The sequence below is a fragment of the Oryza sativa genome, chromosome 11, assembly GCF_034140825.1.
Source record: "Oryza sativa Japonica Group chromosome 11, ASM3414082v1".
In the NCBI taxonomy this organism is placed as follows: domain Eukaryota; kingdom Viridiplantae; phylum Streptophyta; class Magnoliopsida; order Poales; family Poaceae; genus Oryza; species Oryza sativa.
The window spans coordinates 5,390,686-5,413,138 of NC_089045.1; the positions used below are offsets into that span (position 1 = coordinate 5,390,686).

General features: G+C 43.0%; 2 protein-coding genes and 1 long non-coding RNA gene across 8 annotated transcripts; 1 reads left to right on the top strand and 2 right to left on the bottom strand.

The window, feature by feature from the left end:
- Positions 1-1,587: 1,587 nt before the first annotated feature.
- On the bottom strand, positions 1,588-4,570 carry LOC9268917 (F-box/LRR-repeat protein At3g26922). Its single transcript, XM_066305728.1, is given in 4 exon segments — positions 1,588-1,994; positions 3,245-3,311; positions 3,524-4,363; positions 4,365-4,570. Coding segments are annotated over 4 exon segments (1,122 nt in total). The 5' UTR covers positions 4,422-4,570; the 3' UTR covers positions 1,588-1,836.
- Positions 4,571-7,436: 2,866 nt separating this feature from the next.
- Positions 7,437-11,013, bottom strand: LOC9271146 (F-box/LRR-repeat protein At3g59190). Of its 2 annotated transcripts, XM_066305493.1 has the most exons (5): positions 9,709-10,989; positions 9,434-9,595; positions 9,190-9,343; positions 8,771-8,848; positions 7,437-8,104 (listed from the first exon to the last, which is right to left on the bottom strand). In XM_066305493.1, exons 1-5 carry the CDS (start codon positions 10,591-10,593, stop codon positions 7,905-7,907), a joined length of 1,479 nt encoding a protein of 492 aa, XP_066161590.1. In that variant the 5' UTR covers positions 10,594-10,989; the 3' UTR covers positions 7,437-7,904. The 2 variants fall into 2 exon arrangements, with proteins under 2 accessions (XP_066161590.1, XP_015615404.1); XM_015759918.3 differs by lacking the exon at positions 8,771-8,848 and having other exon boundaries at positions 9,709-11,013.
- A 3,169-nt stretch (positions 11,014-14,182) lies between these two features.
- On the top strand, positions 14,183-19,886 carry LOC4350024 (uncharacterized). Of its 5 annotated transcripts, none has more exons than XR_001541423.3 (6): positions 14,183-15,206; positions 15,336-15,557; positions 16,257-16,428; positions 16,550-16,729; positions 18,215-18,288; positions 19,456-19,886. It is a non-coding gene; the product is annotated as an uncharacterized lncRNA (long non-coding RNA). The 5 variants fall into 5 exon arrangements; XR_001541424.3 differs by having other exon boundaries at positions 14,198-15,206; positions 15,333-15,557; XR_001541425.3 differs by having other exon boundaries at positions 14,631-15,206; positions 15,273-15,557.
- The last annotated feature ends 2,567 nt before the right edge of the window (positions 19,887-22,453 follow it).

Below are 22,453 nucleotides of genomic sequence, written 5' to 3' on the forward strand. Positions count from 1 at the left end.
ACTTATAACATGAAACAGAAGGAATAATTATTTTTGACATGTATCATGGCATACGACCTCATTGTTTGCTTATTGGCTTACAAGTCACAACCAAAAATTGAATTTTTCATATGCTTGAATTTTACTCTACTCTTAACACTTTAGGCCATGTTTGTTTCGGCTTTCGATTATTATAATATGAATTACTAGCATTAATCTGAAACAAATAGAAATATTATTATATTCTATAAGTCAGATTAGTATAATCTGGTAATCTCCTATAAACATGCTTTTTCAGATTATAGGGTGGCTAAAGACCCACTACCCTTTAATTTTTTTTTGCAAATTACCCACCACTGCCATCGAACCCAACAGGTTGAACGCATCCGCTTCCTCTCTGCCCAGTTGCACGCGAATACAGCGCCTCCCCGCGTGCATCTGCTTACTCTCTCCCTAGTCGCGCGCAAATCCTTCCCCCAGCCCCCACCCTGCGCCCTGGCTCCTTCCCCCAAGCGCAAAAATCCATCCCAAGCCCCCCACCCTACGGGCCCCTTCCCCAAGCCACGCTGCCGCCGCCGTCTCATATTCCTCCCACTCCACAATAGCTGAGGGCATCCAAAATAGCCAAGGGCATTATAGACATTGGCTTGTCAAACTCAATAATCCATGCCATTAATAATCCAGATAATCAAATAACTCATAGCTTATTCTACTATTGCTTATTATAATCTAGCTTATAGTAATCTGGCTTAATAATTTAGATTATAATAGTCTTAAGTTGAAACAAACAGGGCCTTAGAAGCCAAGGTTCCAAGGTAGTCGCAATGAATCCTATATATACTTATAAAGTTAGTCATCACTAAGTGCAATTAATTTTAATTCTCTATTCTCACAGCCATCCACGTCACCTTAAATTAATCTAGCCACCGGATTTGCATCAGACGTCCAAGATCGTCATCGTTGATTTGCCCATCCAAATAGCTGATGTGCACTGAAGAGTCCAATATGTTTGCATATCCCTTCCGTCCTAATTGGGCCAATGCATTCGAGCCCATTCTGTTTTCTTCCTTTAATTGCACCATTTAGAGGAAAATTTGCCTATAATAACAAAATTTGCTAAAATTGCACCATTTAGAGGAAAGTTTCATCTAGTATGTACTCCCTCCGTTTCAAAATATTTGACACCGTTGACTTTTTAGCACATGTTTGACCGTTCGTCTTATTAAACAAATTTTGTGAAATATGTAAAACTATATGTGTACATTAAAGTATATTTAACACTGAATCAAATGATATGAAAAGAATAAATAATTACTTAATTTTTTGAATAAGACGAATGGTCAAACACGTACTACAAAGTCAACGGTGTCAAACATTTTAAAACGGAGGGAGTATTAGAGAGGACTATTACAATGTAAATTTGTTCCATGCCTCTGGCGACTACAAATTTACAGCTCAAAACTGATATTATCTGCAATATTAAGTATTTATTTGTGTTTTCTCGGATTTTGAAGTCACTACATTTAAATGGTGCATCCATAGAGCAAATGCTTTCAGGGATTATATGACGTTTGCAGTTACTCTAATGTAATATTGGACTTTATCAGCTGCATGAGGGATACTAGGCACCTGCTTACCATACGATGTCTCATTGGTTGATCGGTACAGAGGACTGCATGGTCAAATGAGCAAAAATTAAAAAAACATCGAACTGCTACCAGGTAGAAGGTAACTCATTACAAATCCAAAAGTCCGCCCTTTAAGCTACTCGGAGAGAATAAAACACCATGGCATCATCCTTGTGGTCTCAACCTTCTGAATAATCAAAACAGTGGTGCATCAAACATTTTCCTCTTCCTATTCGTCTTCGTCTTCCTCTTCATCTTCTTCTTCGTAAGGGTCTCCAAAAGAGTCTTCATCTTCGTCTTCGTGAGAGTTCTCATCTTCATCTTCCTCCACTTCGTCCTGGTCATTGTCATATCCTTCCAAAATCTCGATTTCCTTACAACTAAAAACTGCACAAAGAAACAAATAAGAAGAGCACAGTAAATTTCAAGAGGTCCAACCTGAAAATTCACTCCAAAATAAAAACTTCAAATCCATTGACAAACTTAGTGTATTGGACCAACCCTTCAAAATACAAATTGACATAAATACTTCATTACTTCTCCAGATCCAAAATCAGATTATGTCCACTACTTCATTCAAAGAAAGGGAAACATAATAAAATGCCGTCACTTGGAGAAGCATTGGTCCTTTATAATATGGTTGCATCCTATGCGGCATAATTGCTGGATTCTCTATAGTATAGCACACAACAAGAAGAAAATTGTATGGTCTAGGGACTATATGGGTACTTATGGCAATTCATAAACAAGATTTTTGGACACAATGGCCAGGAGCTGTGAGCCCAACATAACAAATATAATTTAGTGTCACCGGAGAACATTACCTTAGGCAAACAAAACTACTAAGCAATCTTGCCCAATTATTGGTTACTAGCTGCTATGATATAACCAGGATGGCTAGTGCAGCAAGCTGGCACACTCAGCACCTCTAGTACGGTAAACTGATGGTTACAGAATAACAAAGTTTTCTCACAATAATAGAGTTCAACAACGAGATAAAAAGTATGTGAGGTACTTGCGTACATGGAAAATGGCATGCGAGCTATAAGATGGCAATATCGACTCTCACAAATATACAACTAATGGGAAAGAAAATCAAATCAAATGATTGAAAGATATAATTACATACTACACACATGTTGACATACTTGTTATGTTATGCAAGAAAATTTTAGAAATCTTAATATGCTTTTTTGAATACAACCAGCCAAAAGAGTAGTCTAGATAATGTCTTCCCAACCATACCAAATGCAGTGCATATGCTTTCAATTCCCAATTAATCCATGATCCTAACATCCATTTCCCAATAACTTAGAGTTTCGATACTGCTTACTACATTTCACGCATATGAAGGCAAAGGAAAATTTCAGAATTGTACAAAGAATGAAGAATGTTTAAGTATGTTGAATGTAGACAGATTTCAAAACTTTGAGTACTCTCTTATCAACCGCTTCGCATTTGATTTCAACTATCTCAAGGTGTGTTGATATTACAAGTGATCTATCCATTGAATGGCAGTTTCCTTTGATTTTCATTCTATGTTTAGGTCCCTGTCAGAAATTAAACATTTTAAAGTCAATAGAAAAATGCCCCAAAACTTCAACAAGTAATCAATTGGCCAATTAGATAAGGTATACCTTGGAATAGATCTGAAGAATGAGATTCTCTAGAACCAGTGCATGTTCAAGAATGCAAGATAGTGCACTAAAATCATCAGGCACACACCAGTATTCATTGAGTAACAAAGTCTTTAACTTGGTAAATGTTGGGCACCATTCCAAATCCCTTTTGAAAATAAACTGGGTAAAATGCAAACAAGAAGATAAACAAATCCTCAGAGTTCAACTGGATATAAACATAGTATAATAGAATAATAAGACAACATAAACTACTTAAAGATGGAAGTGCAAGCATACCAATCTACGTTCATTTATCAGCACCAACGTCTTAGCTTCTGATAAACCTTCCAAACGCATGCATTTGTGGTCCTTGATATCATAACAAGGTTCAAAGCCCTCACAACAACAATCCCCAAAGTCATAATGACTACACGATTCTTTATAACAGTAGAGGACTCTAACAAATGCGTCAACTAACGATGGCATCCACTCAAGCACTGGAGTCCTGCCATGGAAATCATCCAGCTTCAGAGAAACAAGACTCGGGATAGCGATACGTATCCGAGACGTCTCACTGAAATAGGAATTGGTTATGCTCAAACGTTTTGCAGAGCTAGATGAGATCTTGGCACAGTCAAATTTGCATGACTCAAACACTAGATGCTCCAATGCTGGACAGCTCGAGAAGTTAAGAAAGCTGTCGTTTAGGCCTATGTTCTTAAGCTGTAGCCTCGTCAAGTGTCGGGAGACAAGTGGCATCTCATCTATCAGAAACGGGAAGCGATACCATATATCGACATCGAGCAAGAGGAACCGAACCTTGTGGAGCAAAGCATGCCTGAACCAGTGGTTCACCCGTACTGTGTCATCGAGGCCCTCGTCTCTGTACCAATCGAGCCAACGGAACCTTAGCACGCACGTGTCGAGAGGTGCGCCATCACGGAGTAGCAGCAGACGGTCGAGAAACTCCTTATTGTCCTTCACGCAGCGCAGATAGATATCGTCTTCGCCAATGCGCAGCCCGGTGGCAGACTTCCAGAGGTGGAGCCATCGCCGGGCTAGCAGGCACGTCCGGACAGCCTCCTGCGCCGGTAGGAAGGAGAGCACGTGGTGGAGCACCTCGTCCGGGAGGGTCCCCTATGCGGTCTCCCCCGGTCGAGGGAGGCGATTCCTTGGCCATCTTCTGCGGAGACATTCCGTCGAACAGGTTGCGGGCGTCGCCGCGGCGCCCCCACTGGCGTAGCAAGAACCGCTCGGGCGACACGAGGAGCGCCAAATCCTAGCGTGAACGAGCAGGAGAGAGGGCTGTGCTGTTCGGGTAAGCAGCTCACATCGCCGCCGGAAGCTTTCCCCCGGCCACCGGAGACCAAAGAGAAGAGAGTGGAACGCGCGGCAGCAAGGATACGCACGCCGACGGCGCGACACTCGCTAGCCCGACGAACGGTCAGGTCGCGCGGGGGGTGGGGGAGAGAATTCCGGCGGGGCGAGGCGGATGGAGAAGCAGCGCTGCGATGAGCGGAGGAATCGCCGGATCGGAGTGGAGATGGAGAAGACGACGGGGTCACAGACTCAGAGTCTCACGGAGGAGATGAAAGTTTTTTTTTTCTTCTGTTTTTTTTTTTGACGGGAAGGAGATGAAGGGATATGGCTGGGTTTCCAGATTTTTTACTTATTTTTAAAAAAAGATTTAACAAATAAATTTTCAATTTTAAAGTTTTACAGAACTATACTCTTTCCACCCTATCACACGGCGGGACATAAATCGTCATACAGTAGGGCAATCCATGTGACGTGGCACCCCGTAGGAGAGGCGCACCAACGGAGAGCTTGGCAGCGGCGCAAGGTGGGCGGCGAGCTCGGCGGCTTCCTGCGGTCTGTGGCGACGAGGGTGGCAATGGACGGCGGCAGCGGCCTCTTCCTAGCGACGACGGCGTCTTCGAGTCCCTTCCACAGGTGAGGTTCTTCGTTCAACCACCCCCCCCCTCCTCCCCTCCCCTTCTCTCTCCATAGACCACCTTCTCTCTCCCTTTTTTTCCCAAACCACCCGTGCTTCCGCAAATCACACTAATATGTTTGAACCGCTGCCTTTTGTATTTCCTTTTATTTTGAATCTAACGTGGAGCTTGAGACCGCTGTCCATGATGGTACATTGAACATGATCTTAGTAGTAGTACCCTTTGCAGTGGTCAATGTACCTTTATAAGAAATCCTCCTGAGCAAAAGATAGCATAGCGGTAAAAGCCATCACCTTTTTTCATGCTTCTGCACCAACCATTTCTTCAAGCTGAACAAGAGCATTGTAGCATGCTTAAAGGCCAACTCCGCGCTTCAGTAACCAAAATCTCACGTTCTTATATTTATAGGTCAAATTTTAAATTCAAAACTTAATTTTGGAGGTAATTTTGTGGTTCTTTTCATTGTGGTTTATATTTACAGAATTTGCTTTTGAATCGCTAAGGACATGTATCTAAAAGTTTTACTTATAAATTATTTTTTGTTGCCAATAACCCATATGGATAAGTATAAGCGAAATGTTAGCTTATATTTCTACGCAGGGGCGGAATTAGAGTATATTAGGGGGTGCCCAGGAAACCTGATTAAGAAAATTTTTTAGCTATATCTCACTTTTTTTTCACCATGTGTGCACCCCCGTCCATACAAACTTAGACACCAACATCAATTTAAACTCGATTTAATGTAGAGTAAATTAAACATGTGGCACCCCGTCCATTTCATTCCAGCTCCGCCCCTGTTTATGCGGAGTTTCTTGTAAAAAAAATGCCTAGAACATGTGGTCCCTTTGCATGCTTAACAATGTCTTAACTCTGGTCATTCTCTTATGTTTAGTATGCACATGGAATACTTTGTTATTGATCGGCCAGTAATATTTACAAGTTTACATGAGCAATTAGTAACATGAAAGTCTTGTGCCCCTCAAATAACAGACTCCCAATTAGGGGTGGATGTCGAGCTGGCTCGGCTCGGTCTGGCTCGTTAGAATAATGAGCTAGCTCGGCTCGGCTCGTTATCCTAACGAGCTAAAAACCCAGCTCGGCTCGGCTTGGTCTGGCTCGTTAGAATAATGAGCTAGCTCGGCTCGGCTCGTTATCCTAACGAGCTAAAAACCCAGCTCGTTAGGCTCGTGAGCTTTGGGGGCAGCCGACGACCACGGAGGCACGGAAGCAGCTCAACCTCGCCGGCACCTTGACAGCTCACCGGCGACCACGGGGAGGAGCTTGACGGTGGAGGAAACGAGCTCGAGCTCGCCGGCGACCACGGGGAGGAACTTGGCGGTGGAGGGGACGAGCTCGAGCTCGCCGGCGACCACGGGGAGGAGCTGGACGGCGGAGGAAACGAGCTCGAGCTCGCCGGCGACCACGGGGAGGAACTTGGCGGTGGAGGGGACGAGCTCGAGCTCGCCGGCGAGGCGGCGACCACGGGGAGGAACTTGGCTGCGGAGGGGACGAGCTCGAGCTTGCCGGTGCCGTCAGGCACAGGGGGAGGGGCGGAGAGCGGCGACGGCGTGTGGGACGAGCTCGAGCTCGCCGACGGCGTCGGGCGTGGGGGCAGGGAGAGTCGGAGAGCGGCGGGCCAGCGGCGTCGGGCGCTGGGGTTAGGTGGCGGCGTCGGTCGCTAGGGTGGAGGCGCAGAGCGGCGGTGTTGGGCGTGGCCGCGTGGGCCGCGTCGCGTGGCGCCGGCGTGTGGGGGAGACGGGGAGCTCAGCCGCCACCACTAGGGAAGGGGGAAGGGAAGCTAGGGTTTTGGTTTTTGGTCTATTGGGCCTTCTAAATAAATGGGCCTATGGGCTTTGTGGTCTGGCAGCCTAGCTCATTAAAGCTCGCGAGCCAGCTCGAGCTGGCTCGTTATCTCTAACGAGCTAAACTTCCAGCTCGGCTCGCTAGGAAAATCAAACGAGCCGAGCCGAGCCTGTCACGAGCCGAGCGAGCTAACGAGCCACGAGCTTCCTGTCCACCCCTACTCCCAATCATATGCATACTATGTTTTGAGATTACCTTTAGGTTAAATGAAATGAACAGGGAGCATTCTGTCAATAATAGTTAATTTGCGTTTAATGGTATTTCTGCTTAAGCCAGTATTAATTTGCGTGCGTATCTAAGCGCGGCCGTGTATTCCCTACGCACTACATTTATAAACAGAGTAGATACAGAACTCCCCACAAAATAAAATAGCAAGTATTACAGCAAGCCCGTAATTAACTGGTGATTACGAATTTTAGGATTAGAGAGGACTATTCAAGAGTAAATTTGTTCGGTCCCTCAGCCTCTGGTGATTACAAATTTCTAGGTGAGCTCATGAATATGTTGATCAGTGCAGAAGACTACACGGTCAACTGAGCAAAGACTACTAGAAATGCATAATAAAACGTCAAACCGCTTCTGGGTAGATGACCTAAGTAACCTAGGGACTGGTTTAGTTCCCAACTTTTTCTTCAAACTTCCAACTTTTCCATCACATGAAAACTTTCCTACACAAATAAACTTCTAACTTTTTTCTTCAAACTTCCAATTTTAGTCAAACTTCCAATTTTAGCGTGGAACTAAACACAGCCCTACTACAAATCCAAAAGTCTGCCCCTTCAAGCTACTTAGAGGGAGAAAAACACCAATGTTACCATCCTTTAGGTCTCAACCTTCTGAATAATCAAAATGGTGGTGCATCAAGCATCTTCATTGTCATCCTCATTTCCCTCTTCGTAAGAGTCTTCGTCTTCATCTTCATCATCATCGTCTTCGTAAGAGTCTTCATCTTCATCTTTATCATCATCGTCTTCGTAAGAGTCTTCATCATCATCTCCATCTCTATCTTCGTCTTCGTCTTCGTCATCATCAAAAATCCCGATTTCCTCAAAATTGAAAACTGCAGAAATAACAAATACGACAAGCACAGTAAATTTCAAGATGTCTCAGCTGAAAATTAACTTACAGAAGTTTCAGTTACTTCAAAACGAAAACATTGAATCAGTTGACAAAGGTAGTCCATTAGATCAATCTTTCCAAATACAAATTGCTACAAATACCACATTACTTCTCCATAAAAAATTCTGATTATACCCACTACTTCATTCAAAGAAAAGAAACATAATAAAATGCCCTAACTTGGGGAAGTATTGACCCTTTATTTCCTGGTTGCAGCTTATACTGCAGAGTTGATGGATTCTCTATAGCCTGGCACACAACAATAGAGAAATATGCATGCTCTAGGGACTATAAGGGTACTTATAATAACTGGTAAACAAGATGCTTGGACTTCAGGCCTCAATGGCCAGGTGCCGTGAGTAGAGCCCCCACCTAACAAATATAATCTAGAGGCACCGAAAAACATTATCTTAGCTAAACAAAAGAACTAAGCAATCTTATGCAGTTATTGGCACTAGTTGCTATGATGTGACTAGGATGGTTAGTGCAGACAGCTAAAGAGCACATTCAGGCATTCAGCCCTATGGTAGGTTAAGCTGAGACTTCAGAAGAACAGTATTCTCTCACATTAGTAGTTTGACAACGTGATAAGCAGTCTGTGAGGTACTTGTCCACATGGCAAATGACATGGGAGCAATAAGAGCAAGTAATAAACTGGAATTCAAGATGGCAACATCAACATAAACTGCAATATGCAACTGATGGGAAAGAAAATAAAATCAAATGATTGAAAGATATAATTACAGCCATATTACATAAAAATTATCATGCTGGTTGTGTGATGCAAGGAAGTTTTAAGAAATCTTTGTATGGTTTTTCTTCTTTGGATACTACCAGCCAAAAGAGTTATACTAGGTAATTTCTTCCCAATCAGACCAAATGCAGTGCATGCTTTAATTTCTGAATCAATCCCTGTTCCTAGCCATTTCCAGTGAACTTAAGAGTTTCAATACTGCTTGCTATGTTTCACGCATATGAAGAAGGAAAATCTCTGAAATATAGAAAAAAATGAAGTATGTTCTTTACGTATGTTAAATGTAGACAGATACTTCAAAACTTCGTCTACAAAGTTATCAATCATTTCACATCTGATTTCAACTATCTCAAGGTGTGCTGATATTGCAGCTGATCTATCCACTGAAGAGCAGTTTCCGTTGATTTTCATTATATGTTCAGGTCCCTGTCAGAAATTAAAACATTTAATAAGAACAATAGAAAAATGTTTAAAACCTTCAACAACGAATTATATGTCAAATTAGAGAAGGTATACCTCAGAATATATCTGAAGAATGAGATTCTCCAGAACCGGTGAATGTTCAAGAATGCAAGCTAGTGCACTATAATCATCAGGCACACACCAATATTCATTGAGTAACAAAGTCTTTAACTTCGTAAATGTTGGGCACCATTTCAAATCCCTTCTGAAAATAAACTGTACAGAATACAAATAAGAAGATAAACAAATCCTCACAGTTTGAGTGGATATAAGCACGGTTATAGAAATGATATAATATAAACGAACTAAAGATGGAAGTGCAAGCGTACTGATTTTTGTTTATTTATCAGAACCAACGTCTTAGCGTTCGATAAACCTTCCAGAAGCACACATTTGTTGTCCTTGATACCATAACAAGATTCACAGCCCTCATGACTACAATCCCCAGAGTTAGATTCACTACAAAAGTCTTTAGTATAGAAGAAGATTCTCACAAATGCGTCAACTAATGATGGCATCCTCTCAAGCACTGGAGCCCGGTTGTCAAACTCATCAAGCCGCAGAGAAACAAGACTTGGGACATCTACACGTACTCGCAAGGTCGCATTGAAACTACAGCAAGTGATGCTCAGACGTTTCACCGAGTTAGATGAGATCTTGGCACACTCGAAGAAACAAAACTCAAACAATAGATGCTCCAACGCTGGACAGCTCGAGAAGTTAAGGAAGCTATCATTTAGACTTATACCGTAAAGCTGTAGCCTTGTCAAGTGCCGGGAGACAAGAGGCAGCTCATCTATCGGAACCGGGTCATAAAACTCCCAGTTTTCAAGCTGGAGGAACCGAACTTTGCGAAGCAGAGCATGCTTGAACCAAAAATTCAGCCGGGCTGCGTCCTCGATGAGCTCTTTGCTGTGCTCACTAAACCTTAGCACGCAGGTTTCCATAGGCACACTATCACGGAGTACCAACAGATGGTCAAGAAACTCCTGGTGGTCCTTCACGCTTCCCGGATCAGTCTCGCCCTCGCCAATGCGCACCCCCGTGGCGGACTTCCAGAGGTGGCGCCATCGCCGGGCTAGCAGGCACGTCCGGACGGCCTCCTGCGCCGGTAGGAAGGAGAGCACGTGGTGGAGCACCTCGTCCGGGAGGTCCCCTATCCGGTCGCCGCCGGTCGAGCCGGGCGATTCCTTGGCCTTCTTCCGCGGAGACATTCCGTCGAACAGGTTGCGGGCGTCGGCGCGGCGCCCCCCCTGCGGCCTGCGCGGAGCAAGAACAGCTCGGGCAGACACGAGGGCGCGCCGATAACTAGCAGGAACGAGGGATCTCCTGGGTCAGCACCAAGCAGCTCGCATCGCCGCCGCGGCAGCTTCCGGCCAAGAGGCCACCGGAGACCAGAGTAGAACGCGCAGCACCGCGTGGCGCGTGCGGCAGCAAGAGTACGTACGCCAATGGCGAGAAGCCCGACGAAGAGTCAGCTCGCGCGGGGAGAGGGAATCCGTGGGGCAAGGCGGCTTGCAGCTGGCGGCGGCGGCGGCGGCGGCGCGCGCGAGGATGAGCGGAGGAATCGCTGGATCGGAGGAGGTCAGCCTCGATCAGTTTGAGGCGGCGAGGAGAGAGAGAGAGGGAAGGGTGGGGAAATGGAGGTGATTAGTTTCACCCTATTTGCAACGATTTGCCACTGCCCCACATGTATAGACACATGAGAGCCCACATATCACAGTGAGTGGCGACTCGTTAATTACCATATCCAAAAGTGACAATTAAAGGATGCATGTGAAAATATACCCACTGCATTGTTCATGTATAATTCTAATGCTTCTTTCTTTGGGTGAAAATACTCCAATTGACATCCTACCAGGGTTTCCCAAACCGCCGGAGTCCGGGTTACGGCGCCCCGGTGGTAAGCACGGTTACCGCGCGGTAACCACGATAACCGTGAAAAACCGTACAAAATTTATCAAAATTTCAAATTATTTTTTAAATTTATTTGAATTTAAGGAGGTTACCGCAGTATTTATATTACCGTACCCCCGCGGTAAGCTTGGTAACTGCGCGGACCTTGCATCCTATGCAGTTCCTTTAAATCAATTCGAACACATAGGTGTTCTTCTCTCGTCAACTTATAGATTTTTCCTCGATTTCCGTTAGCATGTGTTTTCAAACTGATAAACGATGGGTTTCATAGAAAAAACTTTCTATATAGATGTTACTTTAAAATATAAATAAACACATATTTCAAGTTTTTGATAATTAAAAGTCAATTACCCATGCACTAATAGCTTTCTCATTTTATGTGCCTTAACTTCATATTCATCCTAATCAATCTCAAAAACCACCTAGCCCTTCGGTAATTAAACGAGCAAACTACTCCCATCGTCGCGAAATATAAGGGTTTTTGGCTGGATGTAACATAGACTACGAATATAAACAGCCGAGTCCATATTCATAGTACTAAAATATGTCATATCCGACTAAAATGTTTGTTCGAAATACACCCCCAAACTTCAAAATTGGGTATCAACCCCCCTCCCTCAACTATTGAAATCGTCTAATTTACACACCTAAGTGGTTTTCTTCACGGGGTCGAGGTCGCCCCGCTGACCCCGTCCCCTCTGCAAGGGACGCAAGCACCCAACGCCGTCTGCGTCCTACTATCACAACACGTCTAATATGTGACAGGAAAACAAATGGAGGGAGCTAGACGGGGATGGAGGAAGGGATGAGGCCGGGGATGGAGGGAGGTATCTTGCCGGCAGCTTCGGCTCCTCCGTGGAGCTTATCGAGGGAGGGGAGAAGAGAGTGTGGGATTGACAGGTGGGACCCCTATGCTGACGTGGAACTACTTGTTGAATGGCATCCAACTATACCAAAACCAGCTTAAAAACCACTCCAAGAGGGTAAAATGTCCAGTATTGATAGTTTAAGGGTGCAATATACCTAGTTTCATAGTTCGGGGTGTAAATTAGATAACATGAAGAGTTGAGGAATGTACAATGAACTTATCCCTATATTTTGGTACAGAAGTAGTAGTATGCTAGTATTTGACAAGAACTGATCTTTTAAGATCGCATAACAGCTTTATCAGCTATTATTTGATAAGGCTCTAAAAGAAAAGCTATGTTTCGACAAGAATGAAGTAAAAATGTCAATTTAAAACAACACATCTGATAACCGGCTTAATCATTGATAACACTTTTTCCCCCCAAGTATCAGAACAAGAACATAGTTGCAGAAGCAATAAGACATCACATGAGCACTAGGAATCAAAATTAAGACAATCAGGTTGCTGCATGACATCCACAAATTGGACCCGAAAAGCATTAGGAGGGATCGGATAGTTCTTGTACTGCTAAAATCAAGATTCGAGACAGACATTACAAGGACTGACATCAAGGCTCACAGCAAAAGGTGTTTTCATGTGATGTTGTCTTACTCTTAGCTATGAGCCTGAAAAATAAAATGAACCTTATATCTTAAGCTAAGACTTTTGCAGGCATTTTCCCAGAACAAACTGCAGCAAAGGCATCTGCAAATCCATGAACTAATGTAGTGCCCTTTGCTAGTTTGCTGTGGTCAATGTAGAAGTATCTTGCTAGCAAAAATGATACTACTATATTGCTGTAAAATTCAGCACCATTTTTTTATCAATCCCTTCACCCCAGGTATCTCTACTAACATAAGGGCACCCACAATGGTTATCTATAGGCTCTCTATAAGAGATCCATATCAGCATATTTTCCTACATGGAAGATATTAAATGAAGAGAGAGAGCAAAACTATCTACTAACTTAGAGATAGTCTATAGAGAAAAACGAGACAATGCATGAGAGAGTTATAGATACTCATGTAGACATACTATTGTGGTGGTTTACTATTAATCTAGTCTATTGCTAAGATGTACATGTTTTATAGATAGCACCTTACTTTACCATTGCGGGTGCTCTAATGCCTCGGCATGAACCGCTTCTCCAGACTGAAACAAAAGCATTGCAGCCTCACCATGCAGTCCAACTTTGGTAACCAAATTAACTCTTATATCTCCTTGCAGAGTTTATTGTTACCCAAAAAAAAAAGGATAGAATCTGTAATCCCTTGGTTGCTTCTTGGCATGCTGCACGAAGCCCTTTGCTTGGCCTGGATAGAAGTTGGGTCAGCTCTACTTGTTTCATACTTCCTCCGTTTCACAATGTAAGTCATTCTAACATTTTCCACATTCATATTGATGTTAATAAATCTAGATATATCTATCTAGATTCATTAACATCAATATGAATATGGATCTAGATTCATTAACATCAATATGAATGTGGAAAATGCTAGAATGACTTACATTGTAAAACGGAGGGAGTATCAATCATAAAGCCGAAATCCTTTCAACCCTACAAAACACAAGGGAAAGATTTCTGTCAACCCTGCCAGTACTACAGAACCAAGTGTGAGACAGTGCACTTAGAAGCTCCACACATCGCATATTATTAAGGGGCGCGGGCTGGGGCGATGTTGGTGCGGGCCACGTCGCCCCTTTTTCCTCCCGCCGTCCGATCAGGCGTGGGCGGCTGGGATTGAGGCGCGCGGTGGAAATTTTGCGAAAAATCCCTCCGATTTATATATAATTCAATATGGGTCCCTAGCGAACAGTTCCTATGAGCCGATGTTTTACGTGAAAGCCCTTGTAGTAGCCGGATATTCCGTGCGTGGGAGAGAAAAAACGCGAATCGGGACCGCGCTGTACAATCTTAAAGTCGAGGGGATTTTTTGCATAATGATCCCCATTAGCCCACCCACCCCCAAACCCTAGCCGCCGCCTTCCGTCTCGCCTCCTCCCACTCGTCCCCATCCTCTCGCTCTCCTGCCTCCGCCTCCGCCTCCCCCTCGCGCCGCCGCCTCCGTCCCGCGCGACCGCCTCCGCCTCCGCCTCCGCCTACGCCTCCGCCTACGCCTCTGCCTTCCCCTCGCGCCGCCGCGTCCACCTCATCGCCGCCGCCGTCGCTTCGTCGTCTCCCAGCGCCTCAGCCTCCCCATTGCGTCGTCGCCGCCGCTGTCGCCCCGTCGTCTCCCAGCGCCTCAGCCTCCCCATCGCATCGTCGCCGTCGGCGAGCGCACCCATCTCCGCCTCCACTAGCGTCGTCGCCTCGCGCCGCCACTTCCACCTTCGCCTCCCTCCGTCCCTGCCGACCGCCGTCTCCGGCCACCAGCGTCCGGATCTGGCCCCCATGTGGTCGGGGGACGGGGATCTGACATCCCCCGTGCGCCGGGCAGCATCTCCGCCTCCGTCACCACCGTCGTCGTCGCCGAGCGCCGCCACTTCCGCCACCGCCTCGCCCCGTTGCTGACGAGCCCGCCGCCCCTGCTGCGTGCTTCGCCGCCGTCGCCGACGGTCGGTGCTCCACCCTCCGTTGCGGCTGCCATCGAAGAAACGGCGGTGGTGACGGAGCCGGCGCCAAGGAAGGCAGTGGTTGCGTCGAGAAGAGGAGGACCGTACGTCGCCAGGCGGCTCCGGCTTTCTCTAGAGGAGTGGAGTTGCAGAGTGACGTGGAAGCCGGTGGCACACAGGAGCTAGCCGACGAGCTTGACACCGAGCAGCTTGGGCTGGAGAGCAAGATTATGGCCATCAGGAACTTCTTGGAAGGACCCCGACCATGTCCTCCGTGATCCCATTTTTACTTTCTCGCAGAATATGCTCCAAATATGCAACTTTCTTGACATGAACTGTGCATGTTTTTTGTGTTTTGTCTCAGCCCAACCGCCCCAACGACGTGCTGGTGAAATAGTGAGCTTACTGCAAAACCGGCTAAACATGAACATCACCTTCAAGGAGCTGCAGGTAAAGCTTTTTTGTCCTTCTGTTAATTTTATTCCTAAGCACGTTTGCTTTTCTCATCGGGGGTAGGACGGTCCTGCTGCGGCTCAACCTCCACTGGGGCCACATGCTTTGACTGGCCATCATCAGCAGGGTCATCCAGCCTCCTCCGCCGGCGAGGGCGACCAGCCTGTACTGCAGGCTTGGACCGCCGTAGGGGACTGCGGGCGCCATGGAGGGGCCGTGCTGTCCCTGTGACCAATGGACGATGACAGTTGCGGCTGCCGCGAGTCCACGCCGACTGCGAGGCGGTTAATGTCGATGACATGTTCAGCCTGCGTAGGGATAGCCAGATCGGCAAGGATCAGTTTCATGGTAATTTTTTCTTGCAGCTCCTCCCTGTCAGCATCTTCTTCCTCTAATCTATTCTAGATTTTCAGTGTATCAACATGATTGATTTCGCAGCCAAATATAATCCATTCCTTCCGTCCCACTCCTATTAAAAAGCTTGACCTTTTTACCAACCGATGTCATGTTGTTAGCCACATCCTGTTCTTAGTTTTTTCTAATTGTCCATTCGCTCATTGGGTTATGTTAAATATTTTTGAACGGGTTACGAATTTTGCAATATAGTACTAATAAAACACATAACGTCTCTCCTTTTGTGGAGTTGTCTGATTATTATCTAGGATCATTCACTGTTAGGCCTCAACACATTTTTTTAATTCCTCCATAATGTGAGAGATACTAATGACTGTTCTCAAGCAGTAAAGGAAAACCACATATTTAGATTAGTTAGCCTTCCTTTTCTACTCTTCTCCCGCCATGTATTGTTTAGTTTATAGAGGAGATCAGATGGACATATGCTACCAAGTCTGTCATTTCAAGTTCTAAAAAAAAAGTCGGATCATTTCAGTGGTAGTTGGGCAAAAATATCTGTTGGCATGCGAGAACTTTTGCCTACTTATTTTAAGAATGTTTTTGAAACCTAATTAGGCTATAACTCATATATCTTGGAATGTCCTATTTGTTATATTTAGCGTTGTTTTCATTACTCACTGATGAAAAATTTAGGCAGGGGTGCATGGATTCACATGTTTGGAATGAGATCATGAAAGGATAGATGGCATCCCAAGGAACTGAAGAAAAACAAAAAACTGTAGGATCAGCAATAGCAGTTAGAGAGGCTTTCTGGTTTTTTGAAAGGGTATTTTAGAAGTTTACTCAAGCTGAGGTTTTGGATACAGTTAAGCATTTCATAAACCTTTCTGATGTGCTAATACACTCCACATGTAAATATAGAAAGTTACTATAATGGACTTTTCCAATTGTAGCTATAGCTGAGTGCTAATACCATAAATTTGCAGGTACTAATGAATACATAATGAATTGATCTACCCCTCCACTCAAAGCCTCAAATCATGTCGCTCCATACAAGTCGAATGGCCTTGACAAGGCATCAGAGATATCGGTTTGTTCGGATTCTGCTGATCAAAGTTTTAGAGTCGAGGTCTAATATGGTTGATCACAGGGCCAATCTTGTGCAGGTATCACAGAACATGTTTCAGGCATTATCTTATCACATATTCCATATGCTTATATTATCATCCTTTTTTTGGCATAAATGCTTGTACCATATTACCAGTAGACATCTGCTAGCCCACTAGAATCTCTTGATGGAGACGTTAAAACCGCCATGGATGATCATTTAGTTGTCTGTTTCTGCTTCTGCCGACATAAAGAAAATCACAAGTTCACTAAACATCTCCCACCTGTGGTGACTGAGAAATAGGAGCTCAACTGCACCTGCTTCAGGTGGTCGGCTTTCCTCCATGGGACATGGACAGAGCTATCATCCACAATGTAGAAAAAAAATTAATATTAGCTGGGTTAGCTGAAGGACAAGGCCAACTAAATTTCATTAATATTTTAGGAGAGTGGTTACAAAGATTATTACACCAACAATAGGGTGTCAAAACCGGGTAGAAAAAACAAGGGATCAAAACAGCCGGAATCGGTACTGTCTCTACGGAAATGGCCCTCGGTCAGTTGGTAACAGGCCATATTTATCAATTAAACTATTGTTTATATGTAGCTAAAAAGGACAACGGTCAAAAAGGTACCAATGATATGAAACGACACTCAGTCGGCAGGGAATTTCCGTGGCCATTTTCATCCCTAGAAAAAAACCGACCTACAAGTGTCAAAGCCCTCAAGGAAATTTAAAGGTCATATCATGTAATATGCAACAATGCAACATAACTAAAATGGGAGGGAGGGAGGGAGGGAGGGGGTTGTTAAAACCAACTTTTTTACCACAAAAAGGTTTCAAATTTGGATCTGCATATGAAATTTAGTTGACACGAATTTTTTTGACAGGTTTTGTTTGCTCGTTGTGTGATCATTGTTGCAGCAGTACATGCCATCCATCTGATAAATTACCTTGAATGTCTCAATGTTGACCACTTAACATTAGCAATTTGCTTCTTTAGATTCTTATTGCACTCCGAAAATTTCACTATATGCTCAATTCTATTGTTCCTATATCTAAAAGCAGTATCATCTCTAAATGATTATCCACTTAAAGCAGTACCATCTCTAATGCTATTGTTGCTATCTCTAAAATGTTGTGAGTGGAACACTCTGAATTGCTTGTGAGGAGCAGGTAAATGGTTGTTGTAGTTAACCTAAACTGCAACCGTTTTTTAGTGTTTTTATCAATGAATGATTCTCCTATTTTAGTGCCACTAAGGCTAAAGCTATTTGGTAGAGAGCTTGGTAAAAAGACTACTTCCTCCAATCAACAGTATTTGATATTGGGAGTAATAAGTTAGTACTCCTGATGTCAAATATTATTGCTAGGAGTGAATTCAAAAAGTTAGTACTCCCTACAATCAATAGTGTTATTGTCAAATATTATTCTCGTGTAATGCATTAGAGATCACAATTCTTTGCTTAGTAGTCATTTACCATGATTTTTTTTCATTTTCTGGCAAAGTTGAAAAATTAAGCGACCATGCTCTTATTTGCAGCAGTTTCATGGATGCAGAGCTATTGGAATTTGCAAACTAAAACATGGACCCCAATGAACGTCACGACTTTAAAAGTATGTCTTGTGCACATGATTTTGCCCTACTCACTTTCTTTTTTGCAGATATAATTGGCATCGGTTTTCTCGTATCACATTTGATAGATGAATTGTTTGTAGTGTTGGTGCATAATTTGTTATATACATATAGCTTCCATGCATATTGGTAGGATAGAAGGCATTAATATGGACTTTGCCTGTTGTACATGAGCACACTTGAGGCCTAAGTTAGATTTTCAGTCAGCCGGGAGGTCCTTATGCACTATGAGGAATAAACTAGCACACTTGGAGGTATTGAGGTGTTCTTCTACCTGTCCATTTTTGGTTAACATGGATAGCTACTCATGTGGTGTTCAAACTGCCTTGTAGGAATTCTCATAGCTAGATTAAAATTCACAGATATTTTCTATGTTGTCAACTTCTTTTTCTAATGGCAAATCGCAAGTGTTCTCCTACTTCCTGGTGATAAGTATAACCTTGCTTCTTCTTGTTATTAACAATCCTGAAATTGTTCAGTACAATGGTCGTTAATGTATATGATATAACTTTGTGAGAGTGTTTTGGCGATTTTTTATTATGTATGTTTTGGTCTGAGATTGAGAATACATCTTATAAACTGAAATCAAGGCCCACCTTGGCACTAATGGATCTTCATCCTCTGTTTATGTGTAGTATTGTATTTCTGATTTCCTAAAGTGGTCTTGGTGAAGGTTGATGATTTGTATGTTTTCACTATAGTCTCGTTGTTTCTCTGTTTATTGAATTATACTAAGATATGACTCAAATTTAATAGTTGAAATGAGCTTAGGCTTTTAAACCTTTCTTCCATTATGTGTACTGTATGCATTATTAATGTATTAAATTCTTTATAAGATAATATCCATGTTTAGTGACACTTAAAAAAGAATCACGAAGAAATTTAACCCTACTGGATTTTCTCTTATGTATCATGACCAAATAACGAACCATATCCTGTGCCATAAATATATCTTCTGAGAATTAATATACTAAGGATAAAATCTGTCATATAGTATTAATAACCCTCCTCAGAGGACAATTGCATGCCTGCATCTTTTTTTATGTACTTGTTTCTGGGTTTCTTTTATTGCCATGTCCTGTTTGGGTTTCTTTTATTGCCATGTCCTATTTGGGTTTCTTTTGTGATTGTTTGCTCTTGCCATATAGGCTCCACGGTACCGACTGTGACATATTATACCCACAGATGACGATGAAATTTGGTGGAGCTTTTGGTGAAGAAAAAGCAATTGGAGGACGAGAAGCAGGGAATGATTCCATCGAATGTTTGAAGCATTTGTTTTGGTTTTCTGTTTTCAGATTTCTTGCAAGCAAATTTAACCATAGCATCACAAATGCCTAGCCCTTCGATGGAAATTTAGATGTTTTAGTAGTTTAAAGTGCAGCTATACCTTTTCATTGTATTTGATTTGCGCAAGTACCAGAACTACCTGAACAAGTGGAACTCTCATTATTAGGAGTTTTGTTGTAATTATGCCCAAAGACAAATGATTGTGCTATAACTATCACTACTAGCAAATGTGGTAGTTTGTGTCTGATGACTTTTGCTACAGATATTAATGAACATTGATTTTCACTAATCATAGACAAACGCCAATTATGCATCTGTTTGAGCTGTCCACAGGCGGCGCGCCACTGGCGCGCCCCAGCCTCTAGTCTCTACAATGGCGCGGCACAAGGAGCTTGGCAGATGCCATCTGTTGCAGCAACCAAGGCAATGCCATCCTGTTCCAACTTCCACATCAATTAAGGGTGTGTTTAGTTTACGCTAAAATTGGAAGTTTGGTTGAAATTGGAACGATGTGATGGAAAAGTTGGAAGTTTGTGTGTGTAGAAAAGTTTTGATGTGATGGAAAAGTTGAAAGTTTGAAGAAAAAGTTTGGAACTAAACTCGGCCTAATTCATTTGAGCTTAAAATTGGTTAGGTGTAATTATGGCAGGCATCAAAGCTAACTTTCGAAGCATCAAATTTATCATACTGTAGTTTTGAAGTAGATAATTGGAAGGCTTATTTAGTGCTAGATGACAGAACGATACAGACTATCAGACATACATAACTTCTTCTTTTTCAGTAATGAGCAAATAAAGAATAAGAGATTGAGGGAAAGGAGCATTCGAAAAATTACCCTTATCATATTTCCTTTCATTCTGAATGCATGGCATTTCTAGTTCAATAAGAGGATATCCATGATATTTGACCATTCAAGAATGATTAAGACTACATCGGTGCTTAATCAGCCAACCAGGCCATGCATTGTGGCGTCATGTGGACTACTATCTAGAAATCGTAAACATGAACTGAAGGTTGAGATAAATCGGAATTAGGAAATGCAGAGGGGGAGAAAATGAAGCATGAAAAACTGCGAGAACCCTGTTTGCTCAAAGTACGAGAACAAGAAAATAGTTGTCAAAGAAACAAGACATCGTATGAGCATTAAATTAAGGGCACTAGGCCAGCAAGCTTAAAACAATCGAGATGCTGCATAAATATCCATGACTTCAACCAGCATAGCATTATCAACAATCAGATTGTTTGTAGTTCTACCGTTGATGTCAAGATTTGAAAATAGATGTTACCTCATCAACTGATAACCTCAGAAAATGAAGTGTTGCATTAGCTATATAGGCCGGGAGATAATAGACCTGCAACATGAGTCCGAAGATGTTGAGTTAGACTTGTGCAGGCAATTTCCCAGCACGAACAGCAGCATAGGCATCAGCGAGCCCAGGAAGAGCATCCTCATAGTGATCAATGTACTTTGCTACAAAAACTTCGTCGCGCATACATACACAATGGTAGAAGTCAAGACCTTTTCTTATCAATCCCTTCACAGCAAGGGCTTCTGCAACATAATGCCTCGGCACCAACCGCTTCTCCAGGCTGAACGCAAGCAGAGCACAGGCCTTCGCAAAATGTAGTCAGGCTCCAATCCGACCTTGGTCACCAAGAACTCTTATCTTGGCACGGAGTTTCGTCTCAGAAAATCCCAGAACTTGTGGAGACTTGCAGATGGCATAGCGGAGCTCGTCCATGGAGCAACCAAGAGTGCTACTCAACAACTCCATCTTTGCCCTTTGATTTTAAAAAGTCTAACATTTTAGATTGCAATAAAGACACATACGCGTGCACACCACTAACATTTGATAGGTCCTAAACTACAAGCAGAGCACTTTGCGTAACATATATTATAAAATATATAACCAATGTGAAAGTATAAAATATTTCCAAATCATATTAAAAACCTACTTCCTCCGTTTCACAATGTAAGACTTTCTAGCATTGCCCACATTCAAATAGATATATGCCTAGATTCATTAACATCTATATGAATATGGATAATGCTAGAAAGTCTTACAATATGAAACGGAGGGAGTACCGTTTATTGTCCCAAAACTTTACAGTAAAAATCATGGTGAAGATCCAATCCTAGCAGCATTTGCATATGACCTTGGGTTGTGCAATTCCCTGGGTGAAGATCATAATATCCACAATTAAAGCAGGAATACTGTAATAATGCTGCATTTGAACTCAAAATGAGACAGCTAAGCTTGAGGCACACTCTTTAGCTGTTCTGTAAGTAAGGATTATGCTGTTTGCAGAAGTGCTTACAAAATCATTAGCACAATCATGATCATGGTGATGTGGTCTTGAAATAAATGAGAAATAGAGCAGAAAGGATACAAACTGACCTGGACAACAGAACCAGAGAAAGAGTTGCATCGAGGCACATTTGCTAAATGATGAACAGTGCCATTTCCAGTGCCTGGATAATGGTGCCAAACAAACAATCACTTGATCCATATGCCTGTCTATGAGTGGCACTCTTCATACAATCAACTTGATGTATCAAATCAACGATAAGACCATGCTTTTCGAATTTCGACTAGTTTCTCTAGCGCATCTCCACAAAGCCAATGCCAGCACGTTCCAATTTCAACACCTCTTCCTGATCAATTCGTTCATTTGTACTTCCAATTGCTTAGGTGTAATTGTGTTAGCCATCCAATGTGTTCTTTTACTTCATTCTAGTATTATTTAGCTTTAGAAACACCAAAATTAACATACTGTCATCCAAGTAGATAACTGAATTCTTAATGCGCAGTGAAAGTATAATTACAGATTATGTGACATACATAACTGATTTTC